Source organism: Humulus lupulus, chromosome 5 (assembly GCF_963169125.1).
Source record: "Humulus lupulus chromosome 5, drHumLupu1.1, whole genome shotgun sequence".
NCBI lineage: Eukaryota > Viridiplantae > Streptophyta > Magnoliopsida > Rosales > Cannabaceae > Humulus > Humulus lupulus.
In genome coordinates this window covers 161,467,765-161,486,055 of record NC_084797.1, presented here as the reverse complement: position 1 = coordinate 161,486,055, position 18,291 = coordinate 161,467,765, and the positions used below count along the sequence as shown (strand labels likewise).

The 18,291-nt window shown below is 39.7% G+C and overlaps 1 protein-coding gene across 1 annotated transcript; it reads right to left on the bottom strand.

Annotated features, from left to right (window-relative positions):
- Nucleotides 1-5,689: 5,689 nt before the first annotated feature.
- Nucleotides 5,690-9,119, bottom strand: LOC133779625 (potassium transporter 11-like). Its single transcript, XM_062219565.1, has 9 exons — nucleotides 9,115-9,119; nucleotides 8,890-8,955; nucleotides 8,276-8,291; nucleotides 8,050-8,182; nucleotides 7,646-7,783; nucleotides 7,371-7,538; nucleotides 6,597-6,851; nucleotides 5,878-5,963; nucleotides 5,690-5,836 (listed from the first exon to the last, which is right to left on the bottom strand). The coding sequence occupies exons 1-9, from the start codon at nucleotides 9,117-9,119 to the stop codon at nucleotides 5,690-5,692; spliced, it is 1,014 nt and encodes a 337-aa protein (XP_062075549.1).
- Between the last annotated feature and the right edge of the window lie 9,172 nt (nucleotides 9,120-18,291).

The following is an 18,291-nucleotide window of genomic DNA, read 5'->3' as shown; positions in this document are numbered from 1 at the left end:
CACCTCGAGATTTAGGGACTTGGTCACTATTCCTCGGGCAGGAAGTTCTTATGAGGTAACCTTTAGTCAGCACTCGCGTTACTTGGATTTCTCATCTTTGGGGTAACTATTTTGGGGTTGTGCCCGAGGACAAAATACTTACGATTCCATTCAAATCTCAAGGTTTGGGACCTGGTTTTCGTTCTTCGGGCGCGCGTTGTCCTCAAGAGAATACCTTAGGTCAATCCTCATGTTACTTGGATTTTTCCGATGCTGGGGTTTCTCCCAGGTCTTAGCTTTGGGGTCTTATGACACTATGGTTACCTCGTTTGTCGACTAGCTGAGCTTCCCAAGTCATTGATTCTTGCTAGGATTAACCTTACGGTGCTCAAGTTTTGGTAACTCAAAGCTTTGGTCCTGAGCACGAATGACTTGGGTTTTCGTTCGCATATCAAGATCTATGAACTTGGTCATAGCTGTTGGAAAAACATTCAGAATGCACAGCGAAATGGCATGGTGGGCCAAGGTTGATAAACAACAAAAATTATTCCACCTCTCATATAAATAGTTTATATGTTCAAGAATACATACAAGAACCATTAATATACAATATCCTTAATCATGCAACATATATATGTACACACATACTTATATGTTATATGGACATATATACAAATATTCAAGGACATAAATATTTACCTCTTGAAGCCTATCAAGTATCCTTGACTCTTTTTGTATAAATAACGATCTTCCTATCCAACACTTTGAGTACTTAGACCATGATCTTCCAAAGTGTTCTCTACACCTCAAGATGTGGGTGGGAACTGATATCGCCCAATAAACTCATAAGCGGTCGCAGTAGTAATCGGGCTATGTCGTATCCACAGAGAGGCAAACAAAACTAAAGATTAGATTAGTAAATAACAGATAAAAATAAATTAGAATTGAAGAGATGGATTTTGTGAAATTAAAATGATAGATTAGAGAATGCAATCAGATAAAGAGCATGGCAAGGTAGAGATGCAGTGCTGTAAAACCTATTCTAATATTGATATTAATTCAAAACACAGTTGCAATTCTACACCATTAATTGCAACTGGAAGATGTATATGTTAAAAGCACAAATTAAATAATCTAGATTAAATTGAATCTAACTCCTAATTTCATAGTATTGACGCGGTTCTTCACCAACAGGTAATTAGAAGAAGAAGAGAAAGAAATTAGTGCTAATAATGAACCAAAACAGATATATGATCTTAGCAAATGGAAAGGTGACTTAAGACACAGTTTTTAAGTGGTTCAAAGGTTAAAATCCTTCTACTCCACTAGTCAGTATTATTGCTCTATACTGGGTATTTAATTACAGGGCCTTTTTTACAATTGAGAGTCCAACCATTATTATCTCCCAGGGTCTCCATATTTATAGGAGAAGGCACCTGGGAGTTGGTAAGAAGGTCATGCTGTGACATTCATACCTATCATATCAACTCTGTGACATTCATGATTAATTCCTAAACCTGACACATAAGTGTGGTCAAATCGATAGGTACAGAGGTAATGGGCCGCACGGCCCAACCCAATCGTGGGTGTCTGAATACGCACATTCCTGCTGCGTGTCTGAGAAGTCATGGGCGTATCAGACACGTGATGTCTGATATATGCACGTTTACCTTGCGTGTGTAGACTTTACAAAGGGTCATAGCCTCCATATCCAGATCGTATCATGAGCTGGATACTTAACTCGACCTTCGGCCTTCAGAGTCCGGACTCAGGTCCTAGGCAATCTTGGCAAACCCTTAGGTTACCTCGAGCGAAAGAGGTACGACCTCTTGACGGGAGCTCCGGTCTTGCGGATTTCCATGGAATAATCATGATTAGGTCGCAGCTCCGCCTGCTAATCAGCCCATGGTAAAATCAGGGCGTACATCTGCCCCCCAAGTCCCTGCTCGTGGTATGCCACGTCGTATTGGACCATAGTAGGGGCTTTTAGGCTTCCCCATGGACTCTTCACATTCCACCTCTTACGCAAGCGCCTGATACGTGGAACATCGTGGTTGGTGACGGTACGTCTTACGAGAACCGCATTTAATGGCCTAGTCTATGCCCAGCCGTCGTTTCGTATTTCGAGTGGAGGGCCTTGGATCCCTCACCAGGGTCATCCAACGGCCATCTACACGTGATCCTTCACGTATATAAAGGGGGTGGCCACCTTACGCATGGGCCACCCTTTCATTCGAAATTTTTCCAAACTTCTCTCCTTCTTCTCTCTTCATTTCAGAAGAACAAACCCTCTTCTCTGTGGCTGCTACTTTCAGCGGTCAAGAAGCTCAGACGCACGAATTTCTTCAAAGCTTTGGAAGCCAACACACCGACGCAGCTTTCATCAAGGCGATACCTTCATCCACCTCCCAGCCAAACACTGTAAGCTTCCTGACCATGTGCGTTTTGAAAATATATGTCACTGTAGCTTAGGTAAGTTTTTTACTGTAGCCGCATGCAAGGGTTTACTGGGTTTTGTGGATACGGAGGGTGAAAGCCCTTTTAGGTTAGGGTATCTTTGCTGTAGGAAATCACTTAAGAGTATGGTTCTCAGGATGCTTTTTCTGGGGAAAATTTCTGGGTAGGAGTTTTGGAACTTTTGGGTGCAAAACCGGGTAGCTTAGGGAACACGCCTCACAGGCGGTTTTGCAATTTTTGCCTACTGAAACTTTCCCCCCAAGGCAAATTCTATCCTGACCCTCCTGACACATGAATTCCGAGTAATCGGGGATCTGTTGGGAGCATAGGCGCGTGTTCATAGAACCGCGTGGTCTCACTCTCCACGGGCTAGGCTTACCTCAGCTCGTGCAAATAACATTTGATTTTTCCCTCACGCTTGGGTCGCCTTTTCTGAAATGTTTTCTTTTGTTCATTAGGCGACCATATGGCACCAAAAAGGAATGCCCCACAGAAGGTCATCGGAAGCTCGGCCTCCCAGCAGGACAAAGGCAAAGCAGTGATCCCGGACTCTCCGATCCCCCGCTTTGGGCCGGCAGTGGAGAAGGAGCTCGAGGTGGCTCCTGATGCATTTTTTGAGGCGGAGAGGATCGTCTCAAAAATGACCGACCAGGTGAAGATCAACAAGATCTTCCTTTCCCACAACATCACGCTGGGGAAGGCGTCTGTGGTGGCCCGACCTGCGACAGATGGCGAGCGGAGCTGTGCGCCGCTCGACGAATCGTTCGCGACCTGGAGCGGCGAACATTTTAAGGCGGGGGCCTTCCTCCCACTGGATCAGTATTTTGCTGATTTCCTCAATTATGTGAGGTTGGCACCGTTTCAGCTCCCGCCCAACTCCTACCGCTTGCTGGCAGGGTTGAAGTATTTATTTCAGAAGCACGAGTGGGAGGTCCCCACTCCTGCGGATATTTGATATTTTTTCTGCCTCAAAGCCAGCCCGGACCAGCGGGGGCGAGGCGACGGGTTTTACTACTTAACCCGATTCCCCAATACGGCTGCGGTCATCGAGCTGCCCAGCCACCCCAACGACTTCAAGGATCAATTCTTCATGTCGACGGGGTTCAGGAATTGCGAGCTCCACTACTTCAATCGTCCTCATAAGTATCTTTTCTCCTTAGCTCGTAAGTTAAGTGTCATTTTAGCTCCTCCCGTACCCCTTTCTAACTTAGGCTATTCCTGCAGCCATCTTCACGAGGACAGAGAAATCCGTGACCCTCGGGGCCCAATACGAGACGCTGGCGGGCTTGCCCCCCAGCGAGAAGGATTATCGCGTGCTCGTAACAGACGAGACGATGATAGCCTGCAAGCTGATTTTCCCGAATCATACTTTAAACCTCAGGAGGCCCCGGGGGCTTCCCCCAGCTCGCGACACCAGACCCATCGTCGTGGAGGAGGTCGCGGAAGACGAATATGAGGAGGACGAGAGCGACGAGGTTCCGCTCGTGAAGAACAGGAAGCGGACCTTGGAGGTCGTCCCGGTGACGGGCGAGGAGAGGATCCAATCCGGAGCAGCCGCGGGTCCTTCTGGCCAAGGTAACCCTTACTTGTTTGGGAGTCTAGATAGGGCCACAGCAGACCCCCGGCTGGTTAGGTTCAATCCTAGGCAGATCGTCTTGTGCTGGATTATCAAGGGATCCGGACCTGAACACGACCTTGCTCCATTGCGTCGACCGGCTTGTGCTGGATTACCAAGATAGCCGACCTAGGGGTATCGTAGTAGTAGATAACACCCTAGCCTTTAGGTCGATCCTATTCGAGGAGTATGGGACCAACCTTCGCTCATGGCCATCTCTCCGGAGGGGTGACGTAGCTCCGGGGCTTAGGCAGTATGTAGACGAATCTAGCCCCGAGTCAGACTTGGGCCCAGAACTTGCGCCAGCTCGGGAAGTAATCGACTTAGATTCTTCCCCGAGCTCGGGGGGTAGGATTCCCTTAGTATTCATATATTTTTTACCCCTTAGTTTTTGTATCTGTATGGTTGTTAACTCTTACTAACCATGCTTTTGTTTTGACAGACGAGATGTCTCAGCCCGAGGAGAGCCTGCGAGGTGCGGTCTTCGGGGGGAACCCCTCAGCTGGGCCAAGAATGAAAAGGCTCCGGACGTCCAAGAACGCCGCCGGGACCCCCACCAAGTCTCCCACAAAGGAGAAGGGACAAGCCCCAGCTGCACAGGTCGCAGGAGCGGTCCTTCATGCGGCAGGGGGAAGTAACATGACTCCACCAGCCCCGCGAGCTCCACTCGCTGCCTTGGATGCAGGAACGGAGGTCGGGACTTCAGCCATTGTATCCTTCGATGTGCGCATACTAGTCAATCCCCAGGACCTGGAGAAGATCCACTACAAGAAAAAACAGTATTCATAACACTTAAAAAGTGTTATCTGGGACTATTGATAGCACTTCTGAAAATGCTAACGTAGCCCCTGTTATTAAAAGTCCAGTCTTTTCTATAACATTTTTTTAATGTTATGTTCGGTGTTATCTTAAACTATTCAATAACACATTTTTAGGTGCTATAATATTCAAATAATAACATTTAGATAGAGTTTTTGATTATAAATTTGAAGTTTAATCTTGTATTTTTTTCATAACACTTTTCAACTGTTACATTTGATTATTTTGATAACATTTTTAGTTTGTTATATTATATAAACCATAACGATTTTTTACGCTTATAATATGCTTTTAAATCATAACATATAGTAATAAAATTTTAAATTTTATTTTGATAAGTATACTTATATGGTTTTTTTTTAATTAAAATATTTTCATTATTGTATTTTGATAAAAAAATTCAAAATTAATCATAAAATGTAATTCTCAATAGATTGATAAACTATAAATATTACATTAAACAATAACTAATTCAAACCATAAATGTGTCTACTTCATGAGATCTTAGTTCTAACTTAAGTTTGAAAACATAACATAATAAAGTTTTATAATCTTGAACAATTTTTACTTCAAAAATGAAAAATAGAAACATTACAAGATACACAAATGTAAACCAAACTTGCTCCATCCTTCAATTCATCATCCTTTGTGCACTTGTCTTTGTTGTGAGTCCATTTGCTTAGCTACAACAAAATTTAAATAATTAATGCTTCAACTTAAAGTTATAGTAAACTGAAATAGTACATAAAAAAAGTTAATTACCTAATTATAACTTTATCAGGTGACCATGCAATTATATATTATAACTTTATTTTGCATCTATCTTGTGTCTAATCCTAGTGTGGTGTTTAACTTCAGTTCATTATATGCTGCATAGTATTGAGGATATCTCCCCTGAGGTCCCCCAAAGGCTTCTTGCCATGTGTCAATTAGGATTAGTATCTTTTCCTTCACATTCAAGTCTGGCTGCAGAATTTAAACAATTGCATCGGACAAGTTAGATTTACTAGGAATGCATAGGAGAGATTCACAGTGAAAGGACAAGTTAAAATGGCATAGGAGTTCAATATCTTCCCCAATTTAGTTGAAGCAACTGCTTATGAGCAAATAAAAAAAAAAAGGCCAGTTAATGAGAACACAAAACAGTAGCACCACCAAATTGCATTATTTAACTTTTTTATTTCTGTATTAGTAATTTATTTCCCTTTTGTAGAATAAATAAAAGAGATCATGTTGGACTTCACATTAATCAATATCTGAAACCAAAGTTAAAAATAATCACCTCAATTAAAGTAAGTCCAAATGGCTCAATGAAGGCTGGATTTATGAAAACACCCTACCAAACCAGTCCGCCACCAAGGGAAAAAAAATAAGGCTAAGGAGAACACTAAATCTTAATGGACTTTTAGAGAATCATTTTGTTTATGCTACCGCTTTTACTAAAAGGTATATACAAATGTCTCCATGATTATATGTACATATAAATCATAAGCTTACGCTACATGTGGATCTACAAATATATGCACAATACCCATTGGTATGAAATCACCATCCAAACGCTAATACTATAAATAGATTAAAACTATCAGGAGGGTATATTTTATGCTGTGATGGGAAAATGACACAAGGAATCAATTAAACTTATATGCTGCTTTCCTAGTAGAGATATGTTGTCCCATGGATAATGGATCAACATATTTCACAATTCATCATATAAAAGACTTACCAGAGGCATTTCCAATTTGGTTTTGATTTTTGAACCCAGCTGTCACAGCAATGCAAAGAATCATAAGGATCCAATTTACATCTGGAATATAAACCTGATTCAGGAACCTTTTAGATATATGCACAACTTTGACTCTTGGAAAACAGCCAAGAGCAAGAGCCCGCTTGATCAATGAGAAAGTTGCAGATATGGTGGCCTGACTTGCAACCACAGCAGCTGCAGTTGCAATAACAAACACTGGCCAATATATGCAATCTGCAAAACGAATAATGAAATAATCTTTATAAGCACGCTGACTAGTACAAACCTACAATACTATAAATTCTCTTCCTTCTTTTTCCTTTTTGCTTTGTTTTTTCTTTCTAGAAACACACACACACACACACTTCCCAACACCCAACTCAATCATTTTTTTGATCAATATTAGTGGATAACATAGAATTTAATTTTTTTTGACAATGAAAAGGAAATCGATTTTATGGTTGTTGAATAAAATGTTGTTGGCAAGTAGACCGCCCATTTTTCACCTTTACCACTATTCTAGAGATTAAAGGCTGCGAGAACCAAAATTTAAATATTGAGAAACTAACTTCAATGAGCAATGACCTATGATAAGTACTCTTCGTGTTGTGACGAACACAAGAAGCAAGATTTTATTAAATGCCTCTAAAGAAAGTACGATAAGAGTCTGTACTAATATTGCATGATAAAACACGAAATTGCAGAACCTAGACTTCCTGTTCTTTAATTTTAAAAATTAAAAGTAAAATGAACCTGGAATAGAATGATAGAAGGCACCAACTATGTGATCTGAATTGTTCATAAGGTATGCTGCTTGTCCAGAGTAGGCTAAAAGAAGGCAAGGAAATACAACTACAGTAAATGCAATTTGTATAGATGAAACTAGAAAGTGGGATAGGTCAGCAAAAAGAGCTTCGGTTCCTGTATATTGTACAGAATAAACAGTCAGGATTTTTTATTTTAGTTTCATGGACCAAAATTAGGTTTGGAAAGGAGAAACACATCAACTGCAAGAAACTTTAGTTTACCTGTTATACTAAGCATAATGCCTCCTAGAGAAGTCCAACCATCTCTCTTTCCCCTTTTAAAATACCGGTATATGTACACAAGTGAAAAAGCTTTCAAAACGCTGCTATCATACTTCCATATGTTGTATATGCCAATTCCTCCAATTAAGAGAAACCAAAGAAGCACAATTGGAGCAAAAAGCCAACCAACTTTATGGTTTGTTGAATGGATCGGATTGGGTTAGATTGCAGTGAGATATACTTAGCATTACTTTATGTTAGAGGTAGTAATGGATTTGATAAAATATTGTGTAACGACACCATATATCATATTTTTTCCTAAAGGAACAAAACTAAAAGAATAATCACAAGTTGAAATGAAATTTCATATATGCATCTAAGCATTCTACAACAAGTTTAAGCACCTGTATGAAATTCTTCTGGCAGCGTGTCAAAGTAGTTCTTAAATCTTGAATTATTATTGTACTTCTCCTTCATGCTCCACAGCAACAGCATTGTCTCAGAGGACATTTCGTTCCTCTTTTCTAATATTTGATACTGCAAAACAAATGTCAATCACTAACGAAGTTAATATGCAGAGATGTGATAATTACAATTTGGTAGTTTGATATTGAAATCCAAGAGACCAACGAAACTAGTAACTTGACTGCAAATCCAATATATTTTAACTTTTAAAGATCTAGAGTATATAAAATAATAAAATATTGATTGAGGGAAAAGAAATAAAAATCGAAGATTGATGGTTTGATGATGGAAGTCTCAAACAGATAAAACCAGTAGCTCGGCTGCCAGAGGTATATATATATTTCTTTTATTACTGAAAAATTCAACAAGTTACCACACAGGAAAGAAGGGCTAGGGGCAAGAGAGAGTGAGAGTGAGAGTGAGAGAGAAAAACATAATAAAGAAAGAAAGAACACAGGTGCACATTTTTCATTCAAACAAGAAATCAAGAATTACTGCCAAATAGAGATGGGGATAAAAAAAATTATCACTAGGTATGTGTAACAAATTTTCCTTGGATTCATTCACCTATATTTCATATCGAGAAACTCTTATGCTAAATTAGTCAGTCATAAAAGTTTAATACAACTTGATACATAGGATGAATGATATTTTCTCACTGCATAACTAGGAATTTCTTTATGCTTAACAATCTCTAAATACTTGAATAACTGGACTGAATTATGTTTTCCTAGTGGTTGATGTGATCACATAATACTGATTGAATTCAAAGCAACTACCTCATTTCTGGTACTGTAAAAGTCAACTGTTGAGCTTGTGTCATCTTCCCAAAAATAAAGCTCAACCTGTACCACAGTTAGCCCATAATTTCATCATTAGATGCTAAGTATTGCAGCAAACTAAAAGAATCTCAGAAAGGGCCCCAAGTCATCTTGAGCTGCTATAACCCAAGGATATAAATAATGCAAGTTTCTCCTTGTTTGGCATTATTATTTGTTGGATACCCCATGATTGAAAATGATTAAGTAAAAATATCAGACTAGTAGACCAGTAAAAATATCAGGTTTTAAACTTCTTTTCAACCTTTAATCTATTCCACACTCTTTTTTGATGGTTGAATGCTAAACAAAATGGCTAGGACAATAACAGCAACAAGTACAACTATGTCTGACACGGAAACAAAATAAATTTCAGAATTGGAAAAGATAGAATTGCACCAAATAATAGAAAATATTCAAACTCGGATGAATGTAGATACCATTACTTATCATGGGGTGGCCAACATTAATCCCACCAATAGCTGACAACACTGCAAAAGAACATTACAATTAAGTATCTCATAAACATTACATTTTTTTAATCGAAAAAGTATCTTCTAATTGAACCAAGAAAGTTTGACTTGTTTGAAAGGGTAGGAAGAAGATCATCAACAAGTATAGTCAAGTGAAACGCTTTGAAAGGTGGCCTATGGAATAGTGTATGTATATGGGGAAGAATGGGCATGGCTATACAAATTGTCACTCTTGTGGTCCTTGAAAAGCTGTATGGTATATATGGCAGATTTAATAGCAAAGGAGCTTTCAGGGAAAAAGTAAAAGGCAGCAAGCTGACAGCTGGTACTATGATTGGACAACAATTTTATATCAATTTCTTTTTATAAATTTTGGTCAAGAGACAAAAATATTAGAAGGAATTAAGTGAAGGTATCCTTAAACAGTTATTAAAATGGGTTTCTGCTCTCTCCTGAAGAGAATCAGAACAAAGAAATATAGACCTGAAATGGTTGGAGTCAAAATTCCATCCCCAATTACCATACAAGAGCCAATAAGGACAAGAATAAGCATTGTGTTCTTCATAAATGCATATCCCTCCAACCACCTCTTGGTTCTTGCGGCAAAGGAGTGTTCACTAAATGTAGAACGACTATATGTTGTAAGTTCCAAATCACTTCGGTCTTGATTAGGAATAGTTCTCAATTTTGCATGTCGGCAGAGTAATGAATAGATAGCAAAAGTTCCGCCTGCATAATGAGTAAGTTGCTATGTAATTGATTATCAAACAAGCAGATGATATCAAAGGGGCATAATATTCGGGGAAAAAAACAAACAGAGAGCATACCTGTCTTACAAGGAATATCTATGTTTATAGAATTGTTAATAATTTGATAAAGTAAATCTAAACTTTTGTAGAAGCCAAAGACTGACACATTGAAAAATTGCAGAAGAAACTAATCCAAGATCTAATTATCTTGCCTTGGTAGCAATATTACATATAGAACAGATATAATTATTTCTAATGAACAAACTTACAAGAAAACCTTGTTCTTAATTTATCCAAACAAGTTCATCAAATTAGACCTCTTAAAAAATTCTCTTATTCCTTTCCAACCAAATTTCCCATAAATAACAAAAACAGACTAATTCCATGAAACCAGAAATTTGTATATCCACGAAACACAAATTCCTACAACATCCCTTTCATATTTTTATTTTTTCAAGAAAACTCTCCCATTAATCAATTTCCATAAGCAGAGATGACCTGTTCATAAAGCCCCTTTCCACATTAAAAATAATTTTAAAAAATTCAAATTTCAGAAATACATGAGAAAATCTACAGTAATACAACCTACCACCTTTTTACAGATTAAAAAAATTCAAATGGCTTCAAAAGTACAAGAGAAAATATACAGTAATACTATCCAGACCATTGCATATTAAATGACATAAACACTCAATAGTAATGCATTCTAACTGGAAATTTAATCAACCATAATTTAAACGACAGAAACAGGGAATTTAATTTTGTTGCTGAATATTTTGGCAAGTTTTTACATTGGGGAATCCTTTCTAGATAAAAAATTGTTGGACATGTGAAAATTCTGGGCATTTTATCCTTGTAAATCTTAGTCTGACATTAATATTCTTTGGCAATCTCCTTATTTTTATTAGCATTTTAATACCATCCATTCCAATCAGAGTTGACACTTTTGTTCGGCTAGTTTATTATAAGACTAGTACTTGTGAACTAGTTTGCATTTAACCCTCTCACCTTTGTGGTGTGTTTTGTATAAACATAACTGAAACATTGGATCATCTGTTCAGCATTGCAGCAAAGCTAGATCATTATGATGTGAATTGTTGAATGAAGTTGATTATGTTGGGTATTACCTAAAATATGTGAGACAGTATAGATGGAGAACCTATATGTTTTTGGTAAAAGCGAGATCGTGGCTGTAATGTGGAACAATGTGATGATGCATCTTTTGAGGTCATCAAAGATATGATATCATTGTAGAAAAGGATTAGGTTATCAACTTACCATTGAGCTTCAGTAAATGAAATTCAAGGATTTCTCCTTTCTCTAATTACTCTTACTTGGTTTCTTTAAATAGAGTTTAAGTTTTTTCGATTTCTTGTATTTAAAGATACTACATCACATTCTTGTAACTATAAATACATAATTTTTTGAAATTTAATGAAAGTTTTGTTTCTTATAAAATACCATAAAATACATAAACAACATCTAGATTATCATATTTCTTCTCTGAAACATAAATACTTAAATCCCTGTTTCTTTGTATCTTCATTTTTCAATCATGCTATTCATAAATAATCCCTTTTTCTTTGTATCTTCATTTTTCAATTTATTTTAACAAGAAATATATAAAATTTATATGCAAGCATTAGAAGATTAACTTCGGCAAATCAACTTTCCAGGTTGAGAACACTTTACCTTGACCATTATCATTTGCTCTACAAACAATTAGCACCTACTTGAGAAGCGGAATAAGAGTAAGCGAGTATATTATCAAAGATAAAGCTCCAATCAAATCTTCTGGGTCTTTAATTCCATCAGGGAAAGTGTTGTAGAAAACATACAACGGAGATGTGCCTAAATCTCCATATACCACTCCAAGGGTCTGGAATGCAAGTTGCAGAAGCATTACTGCTGAAAGCTTCTGGACAAGACAGAACAAAACCAAATCAACAAAGGAACTAAATACGTAGCATCACATGCTAAATTTCTATAAATATTTGTTTACTCTCATGGCTAGTAGCTGGCCATTTTTAATGCATCGCACAAGCAAATTAAAGTAGAACATACAAATCAACAATAAAATTTTGAGAGAAGCGTATTTCTACATTCTTTCTATGAAGTAAGATGTGCACAAATAACATCTAGCTCAGAAGTGAAAAATACAAAAGTATCAGTGCTAATATTTTCTAAACAAAACAAAAGCAATTCAGTAAAGGAACCATGCAACTATCATAATATGCTCAATTTCATCAAATTCATTAATCTCATTGCCCGCCATTTTCAGAATACATCCCACAGGAAATTAAAATAGGGCCTAGAGAATTGTAATCTACCCTGAGCACAAGCATACAACTATATTGCAGCAATCCCTTCTATATCGGTAATATCCATTTTGACGATTTCCCATATTGTGAGAAAAATCCAATGCTTTTGAAGTAAAAATTTTGCCAGGTATAATGAGTTTGACTTTGATAGGTATTTCAAAAGGATGAAAGACTAAGAGAAAGAGATCTCCAAGAACAAGAAACAAGTATACCTTTTCTGTGTACATGTTTTTAAGCTTTCTAGCCTCTTCGTCCATGGGTTGATCAAGCTTTTGATCTATAGTCCACACAGTACCATTTCTATCAGGACCTTGATCAGTCGTCATATTTGTAGCAATTTTCAACTTGATCATTCAAACTATTCCTTAGAGTTCAACCAATTCACCTCTAAGTTTTTTTCTTCATCAATACTTCGGTTGTGCCATCAGCTTTCTACATATATTGAAAGCCATAAAACTCAACAAGTTCAAATCAATAGGGTTAAAGGAACAGCTTTGAGCTAAATGTTAACCTATAAAAAATTATATGGAGATTTTCCTTGTTCAACATACAGACCAAGGTAAATTACCGCATAAAAGGATTGATAATGTAAATATTGGACAAAAATAATCAACCATACCTTTAGAAATTGTAAATACTCGTGATGGTCAATAAATGATAAAGACATGGAATTTACTAGCATTCAATAAGCTTGAATAAAGGTAACACCATAAATTGGCTGATCAAGCAAATAAAGAATAAATCTAAAGGAATTAAGGAATGGAAAGCATCAAGATGCCAAATATGAAAATTTCTCAGCTCCAAAATTAAAATGAAATTACTTTCACCTATAAAAAAATTCCTCACATTTTTTGAAAAGCTAAACCAAATCTTGGAACCTTTTAAGAACCCCCAAGACCTCTTGGTCCAATTTCAAAAAAACTCAACCAAAAAAAAAAACTGAAGAGCTTAAAAATGCAGTGACGCTGTAAAGAAAGGAAAGAAAAAAAATGTAACCTGAACAGTGAAATTCCCAAATGGGTTTCACCTAAAGCTATACATAACACATCAGAGCACAAAAGATCAAGAAAACACAATAAAGAAGATGGAAAAAAAACGAAAGCCCAGTAAAGAAATTGACATACCCATGAAGAAAAAAGGCGAGGAAGTGAAAACCCAGATCCTGAAAGAATGGTTCTTCGGGTTTTTCATAATTTTAGACGACATAGAAGAATAAATAGTGAAGTTTGAATAAAAGGGTTGTTGAGCGATGCTCTGCTTGGTTGTGTAGACGAAAAAAAAAAAGAGAAAGAAAGAGAAGCTGAGAAGCATGAAAGAGAAGCTGAGAAGCAAAGAAAGAGACTAGGAAACCAGAAAGAAAGAGAAGCAAAGAGACGAAAGAAAGAAAGAAAGAGAGGCAAAGAAACGAAACCAGAAATTAGGGATTCAATGGAGGCTTAGGGGTTCGGCTGAGACTAGTTTATTGTGTGCTTCCGTGTCTCTTATTTTCATTTGGCGCCTAGTTATATATTTCATATGGCGCCAAATGAAATTTCACATATTCGGTCGTGTGTTTTTTTAATTGCTTATTAATAGCACTTTTAAATAAGTGTTATTTTTTAATGTAATATATACTAAAAATTGTTGTAGTGATCCATGAGGCCTTTCGGGGAACGGTGTATGAGTCGGCGAACTACGCCGTCAGCCATATATACAAGTTCACCGAGAAGGAGCTCCGGGCCATCGAGACAATGAGGCCGGTGGGCATGCTGGAGTCTTCACTAGGCATGGCCATGACGGTAAGCCAACCTTAACTTTTGTGGTTTTTTACTTTGTTATTCTTTGCCCTGCTTTTTCCTAAGGCAATTTTCTTTCCGTCTTTGCAGAGCGTTGTCGCCCTTCTTCGGAGCATCGTTAGGACCAAAACTCAGCTCGGGGACATGAGGGACGAGCATCAGATTACCCTGCAAGCAGCCAAGGATGCCTTGGCGGCCTCTCAGGTCGAGTTGGAGAAATCTCGTTCGAAGATCCAAGAGCTCGAGTCCTCCCTTGCCACCTCGAAGACGGACCTAGACGCTGCGAAGACTGAGGTCCAGGCTGCACAGGATGCTCTGGAGGCCGAGCGGACAACTTCAGAAAAGTCCATGGAAGATCTGTTCTACCATTGCTGGGTCTACAATCCAAACGCAGACTTTTCTTGCATGTCGGCGAGTTTCTGGGCGCGCTTGCTGGTGAAGTTCCAAGCTCGCCTTGATAAAGAGGCGCCCTCGGAGACCGGGGATGGTTCTAGCGCAGCTGAGCAAGGCGAGACGGCGACCTCCAAGGGACCACCTGGCGGAGCTTAGGGAGTTTCTTTTCTTGTGCCCCCCATCCCCCCCAATATAATACTCTTTTTTTTTATGTAACCTTTGCATGAGGTGCTTTCACCTCGAGACAATTTGCTTTAATGCTTTTAATTGATCTTCTCTTTTTTGCCTTTACGTATTTCGATTACAATCTTTTGAAAAACTTAGTTTATGATGATCTTCATCAATATCTCAACCTCTTTAAGAAGAAGAATGATCAATAGATTTAAATCAACTTCTAAGTTTTACGACCTGGTTAGGACCAGGAACTTAATTTGAAAACTTAGTTCGCGTTAACTTTTATCCATATCTCGAGCTCTTTAAGAAGAACAACAATCAATAGATTTAAATCAACTTCTAAGTTTTATGACCTGGTTAGGACCAGGAACTTAATTTGAAAACTTAGTTCGCGTTAACTTTTATCCATATCTCGAGCTCTTTAAGAAGAACAACGATCAATAGATTTAAATCAACTTCTAAGTTTTATGACCCGGTTAAAACCAGGAACTTAATTTGAAAACTTAGTTCGCGTTAACTTTTATCCATATCTCGAGCTCTTTAAGAAGAACAACGATCAATAGATTTAAATCAACTTCTAAGTTTTATGACCCGGTTAAAACCAGGATGGGACTTAGTTATCGTTAACCCTTATCAATATCTCGCGTTTTTAAGAAAACAACGGTCAATCGATATGAATCAACTTCTAAGTCGTTAAGGAGACCTGGTTATATCCAGGTACCATATGCCCCCCAAGTAACTGGGAAAGGGTCTTTCGTGGTTACTTTATATTACACTTGCAAATATGCATAAAAAGTTGATTTTCATTAATACATAAAAAGTGGCCTTCCAAGCCTTACAAGTGAATCATTGATAATATTTCTTTAAGTGGATGGCGTTCCAAGTTCGCGGGACCGCCCCTCCATCAAGTCGAGCTAGCTTATAAGTTCCCTCCTTGATGACTTCGATGACCTGGTATGGTCTTTCCCAGTTTGGTCCCAAAACTCCATCTTTAGGATCTTTTCCGACAAGGAAAACTCTCCTTAGGACCAAGTCGCCCACGCTAAAGGCGCGTTTTTTGACTTTGGTGTTGAAGTAGCGAGTGATTTTCTGCTGATAATGGGCGAGCTGGAGTTGCGAATCCTCTCGCCTTTCATCGACTAGATCGAGGGAATGGCGCAGGAGCTCGTGGTTTCGATCTTGGTCGTAAGACTGGACTCTATGTGAAAGAACCTTAATTTCCACGGGGAGGACTGCCTCACTCCCAAAGGTTAGGGAAAAGGGAGTATGACCCGTAGGAGTCCGATGCGAAGTCCGGTAAGCCCATAGGACCTAGGGGAGCTGTTCCGGCCAAACCCCCTTTCGCTTCATCTAATCTCTTCTTGAGGCTCACCTTTAGGGTCTTGTTGACAGCTTCAACCTGGCCATTAGCCTGAGGATAGGCCACGGAGGAAAAACTGTTTATAATTCCACGTCTTTCACAAAACTCGGTGAACAAGTCGCTGTCGAACTGAGTGCCATTATCGGAGACGATTTTCTTAGGCAGGCCGAATCCACAGATGATGCTTTTAACCACGAAGTCAAGCACCTTTTTGAACGTTATCGTTTCCAACGGTTCTACCTCAGCCCACTTAGTAAAGTAGTCGATGGCTACCACGGCGTAACGGACCCTGCCTTTTCCAGTGGGGAGGGCGCCAACCAAGTCTATCCCCCAAATGGAAAACGACCATGGGGACGAGATCATCTTCAGCTCGACTGGAGGAGCTCAGGCAACTGCAGCGAATCGCTGGCACTTGTCACACTTCTTCACGTATGAGTTCGAGTCTTTGGACAGAGTTGGCCAGTAATACCCTTGCCTGAGAACCTTTAAGGCCAAGCTCTGCCCCCCCAGTGTGGTCTCCGCAAAATCCTTCGTGTACTTCCTGCAGAATGGCCTTTGCCTCACTTGGAAGAACACACCGGAGGAAAGGTAGGGAGTGCTCGTGTCAGTACAACACACCATCGACTATCATATATCTCGGAGCTTGATACAGGACTCGCCGTGCATCGTTACGTCCTTCAGGCAGCTTGCCCTTGACGAGATATTCAAGGATGGGGGATATCTAGGTCGGCCTAGTGTCGATCATCTCGACCTCTGTCCTGTCTCCTTCTATACTTGGGTTTTCCAAGAATTCTATTGGTACCAACCCCAAGGTCTCCGTCTCTCTGGAGGTGGCGAGCTTGGCAAGAGCACCTGCATTAGTATTCTGCTCCCGAGGTATCTGTTCGATCGATCTTCGCTCAAATGCGGACAGCTCAGCTTTTACCTTTGCCAGATAGGCGGCCATCTTGGGTCCCCGCGCTTGATATTCGCCCAGAACCTGGTTTACCACGAGCTGGGAGTCACTGAAGCACTGGACGGAGCTCGCCTTTAGCTCCTAGGCTATCCTCAGCCCGGCTAACAAAGCTTCGTATTCGGCCTCGTTGTTGGAGGCCTTGAACCCGAACCTCAACGCCGAGTGGAATCTATGTCCCTCGGGAGATATCAAAATGATTCCAGTCCCGGAGCCGCTTTCGTTGGATGAACCGTCCACAAAGATCCTCCACAACGATTGGGGCGAGGTGACCCGGGATGAGTCCTCTGCTGGGTCCTCTTGGAATCCCGTGCATTCTGCCACAAAATCGGCCAGGGCCTAACTTTTTATAGCAGTTCGCGGAGTGTAGAAAATCTCGAACTGACTGAGTTCGACTGCCCATTTTAACAAACATCCCGATGCTTCAGGTTTTTGCAAAACCTGCCTTAGAGGCTGATCGGTCATGACATGTATTGAGTGGGACTGGAAGTACGGCCTGAGCTTTCTCAAGGCCGTGATAAGGCAGAACGCCAATTTTTCCATCAGTGGGTATCGGGATTCTGCCCCGAGAAGTCTCTTACTGATGTAGTAGACTGGCTTCTGAACCTGATCCTCTTCTCGTACTAGTACGGCACTAGCTGCATCCTCAGTGACAGCCAGATAGAGAAAAAGAGGCTCTCCTGCCTTGGGTTTGGATAGCACGGGCGACTCAGCCAGATGTGCCTTCAGGTCAAGGAATGCGCTTTCGCATTCTACTGTCCATTCAAATTTCTTGTTTCCTCGGAGCAGGTTGTAGAAGGGCAAACACTTATCGGTGGACTTGGAAATAAACCGATTGAGGGCTGCCACCCTTCCTGTCAGGCCTCGGACATCTTTCCGCGACCTGGGCGAAGGAAGCTCGAGCAATGATCTGATCTTGTCGGGGTTTGCTTCGATTCCTCGTGTATTGACTATGAACCCCAGGAATTTCCCCGACGCGATTCCAAAAGTGCATTTCTATGGATTGAGCCTCATGCCATATTCCCGTAGTATCTTAAAACATTCTTCCAGGTCGGAAACATGGTTATCGACAGTCTTTGACTTGACTAACATGTCATCAACGTACACTTCCATGTTTTTTCCGATCTGGTCCTCGAACATTCTATTTACTAGCCTTTGGTAGTTAG

Bases quoted from the DNA above. Each gene is read 5' to 3' on its own strand.
- LOC133779625 (XM_062219565.1), bottom strand. The intron at 7,539-7,645 runs GTAAACTAAAGT...TACAATATACAG, and splicing joins CATTATGCTTAGTATAACAG to GAACCGAAGCTCTTTTTGCT. The intron at 5,964-6,596 runs GTAAGTCTTTTA...GCTCATAAGCAG, and splicing joins CCAAATTGGAAATGCCTCTG to TTGCTTCAACTAAATTGGGG.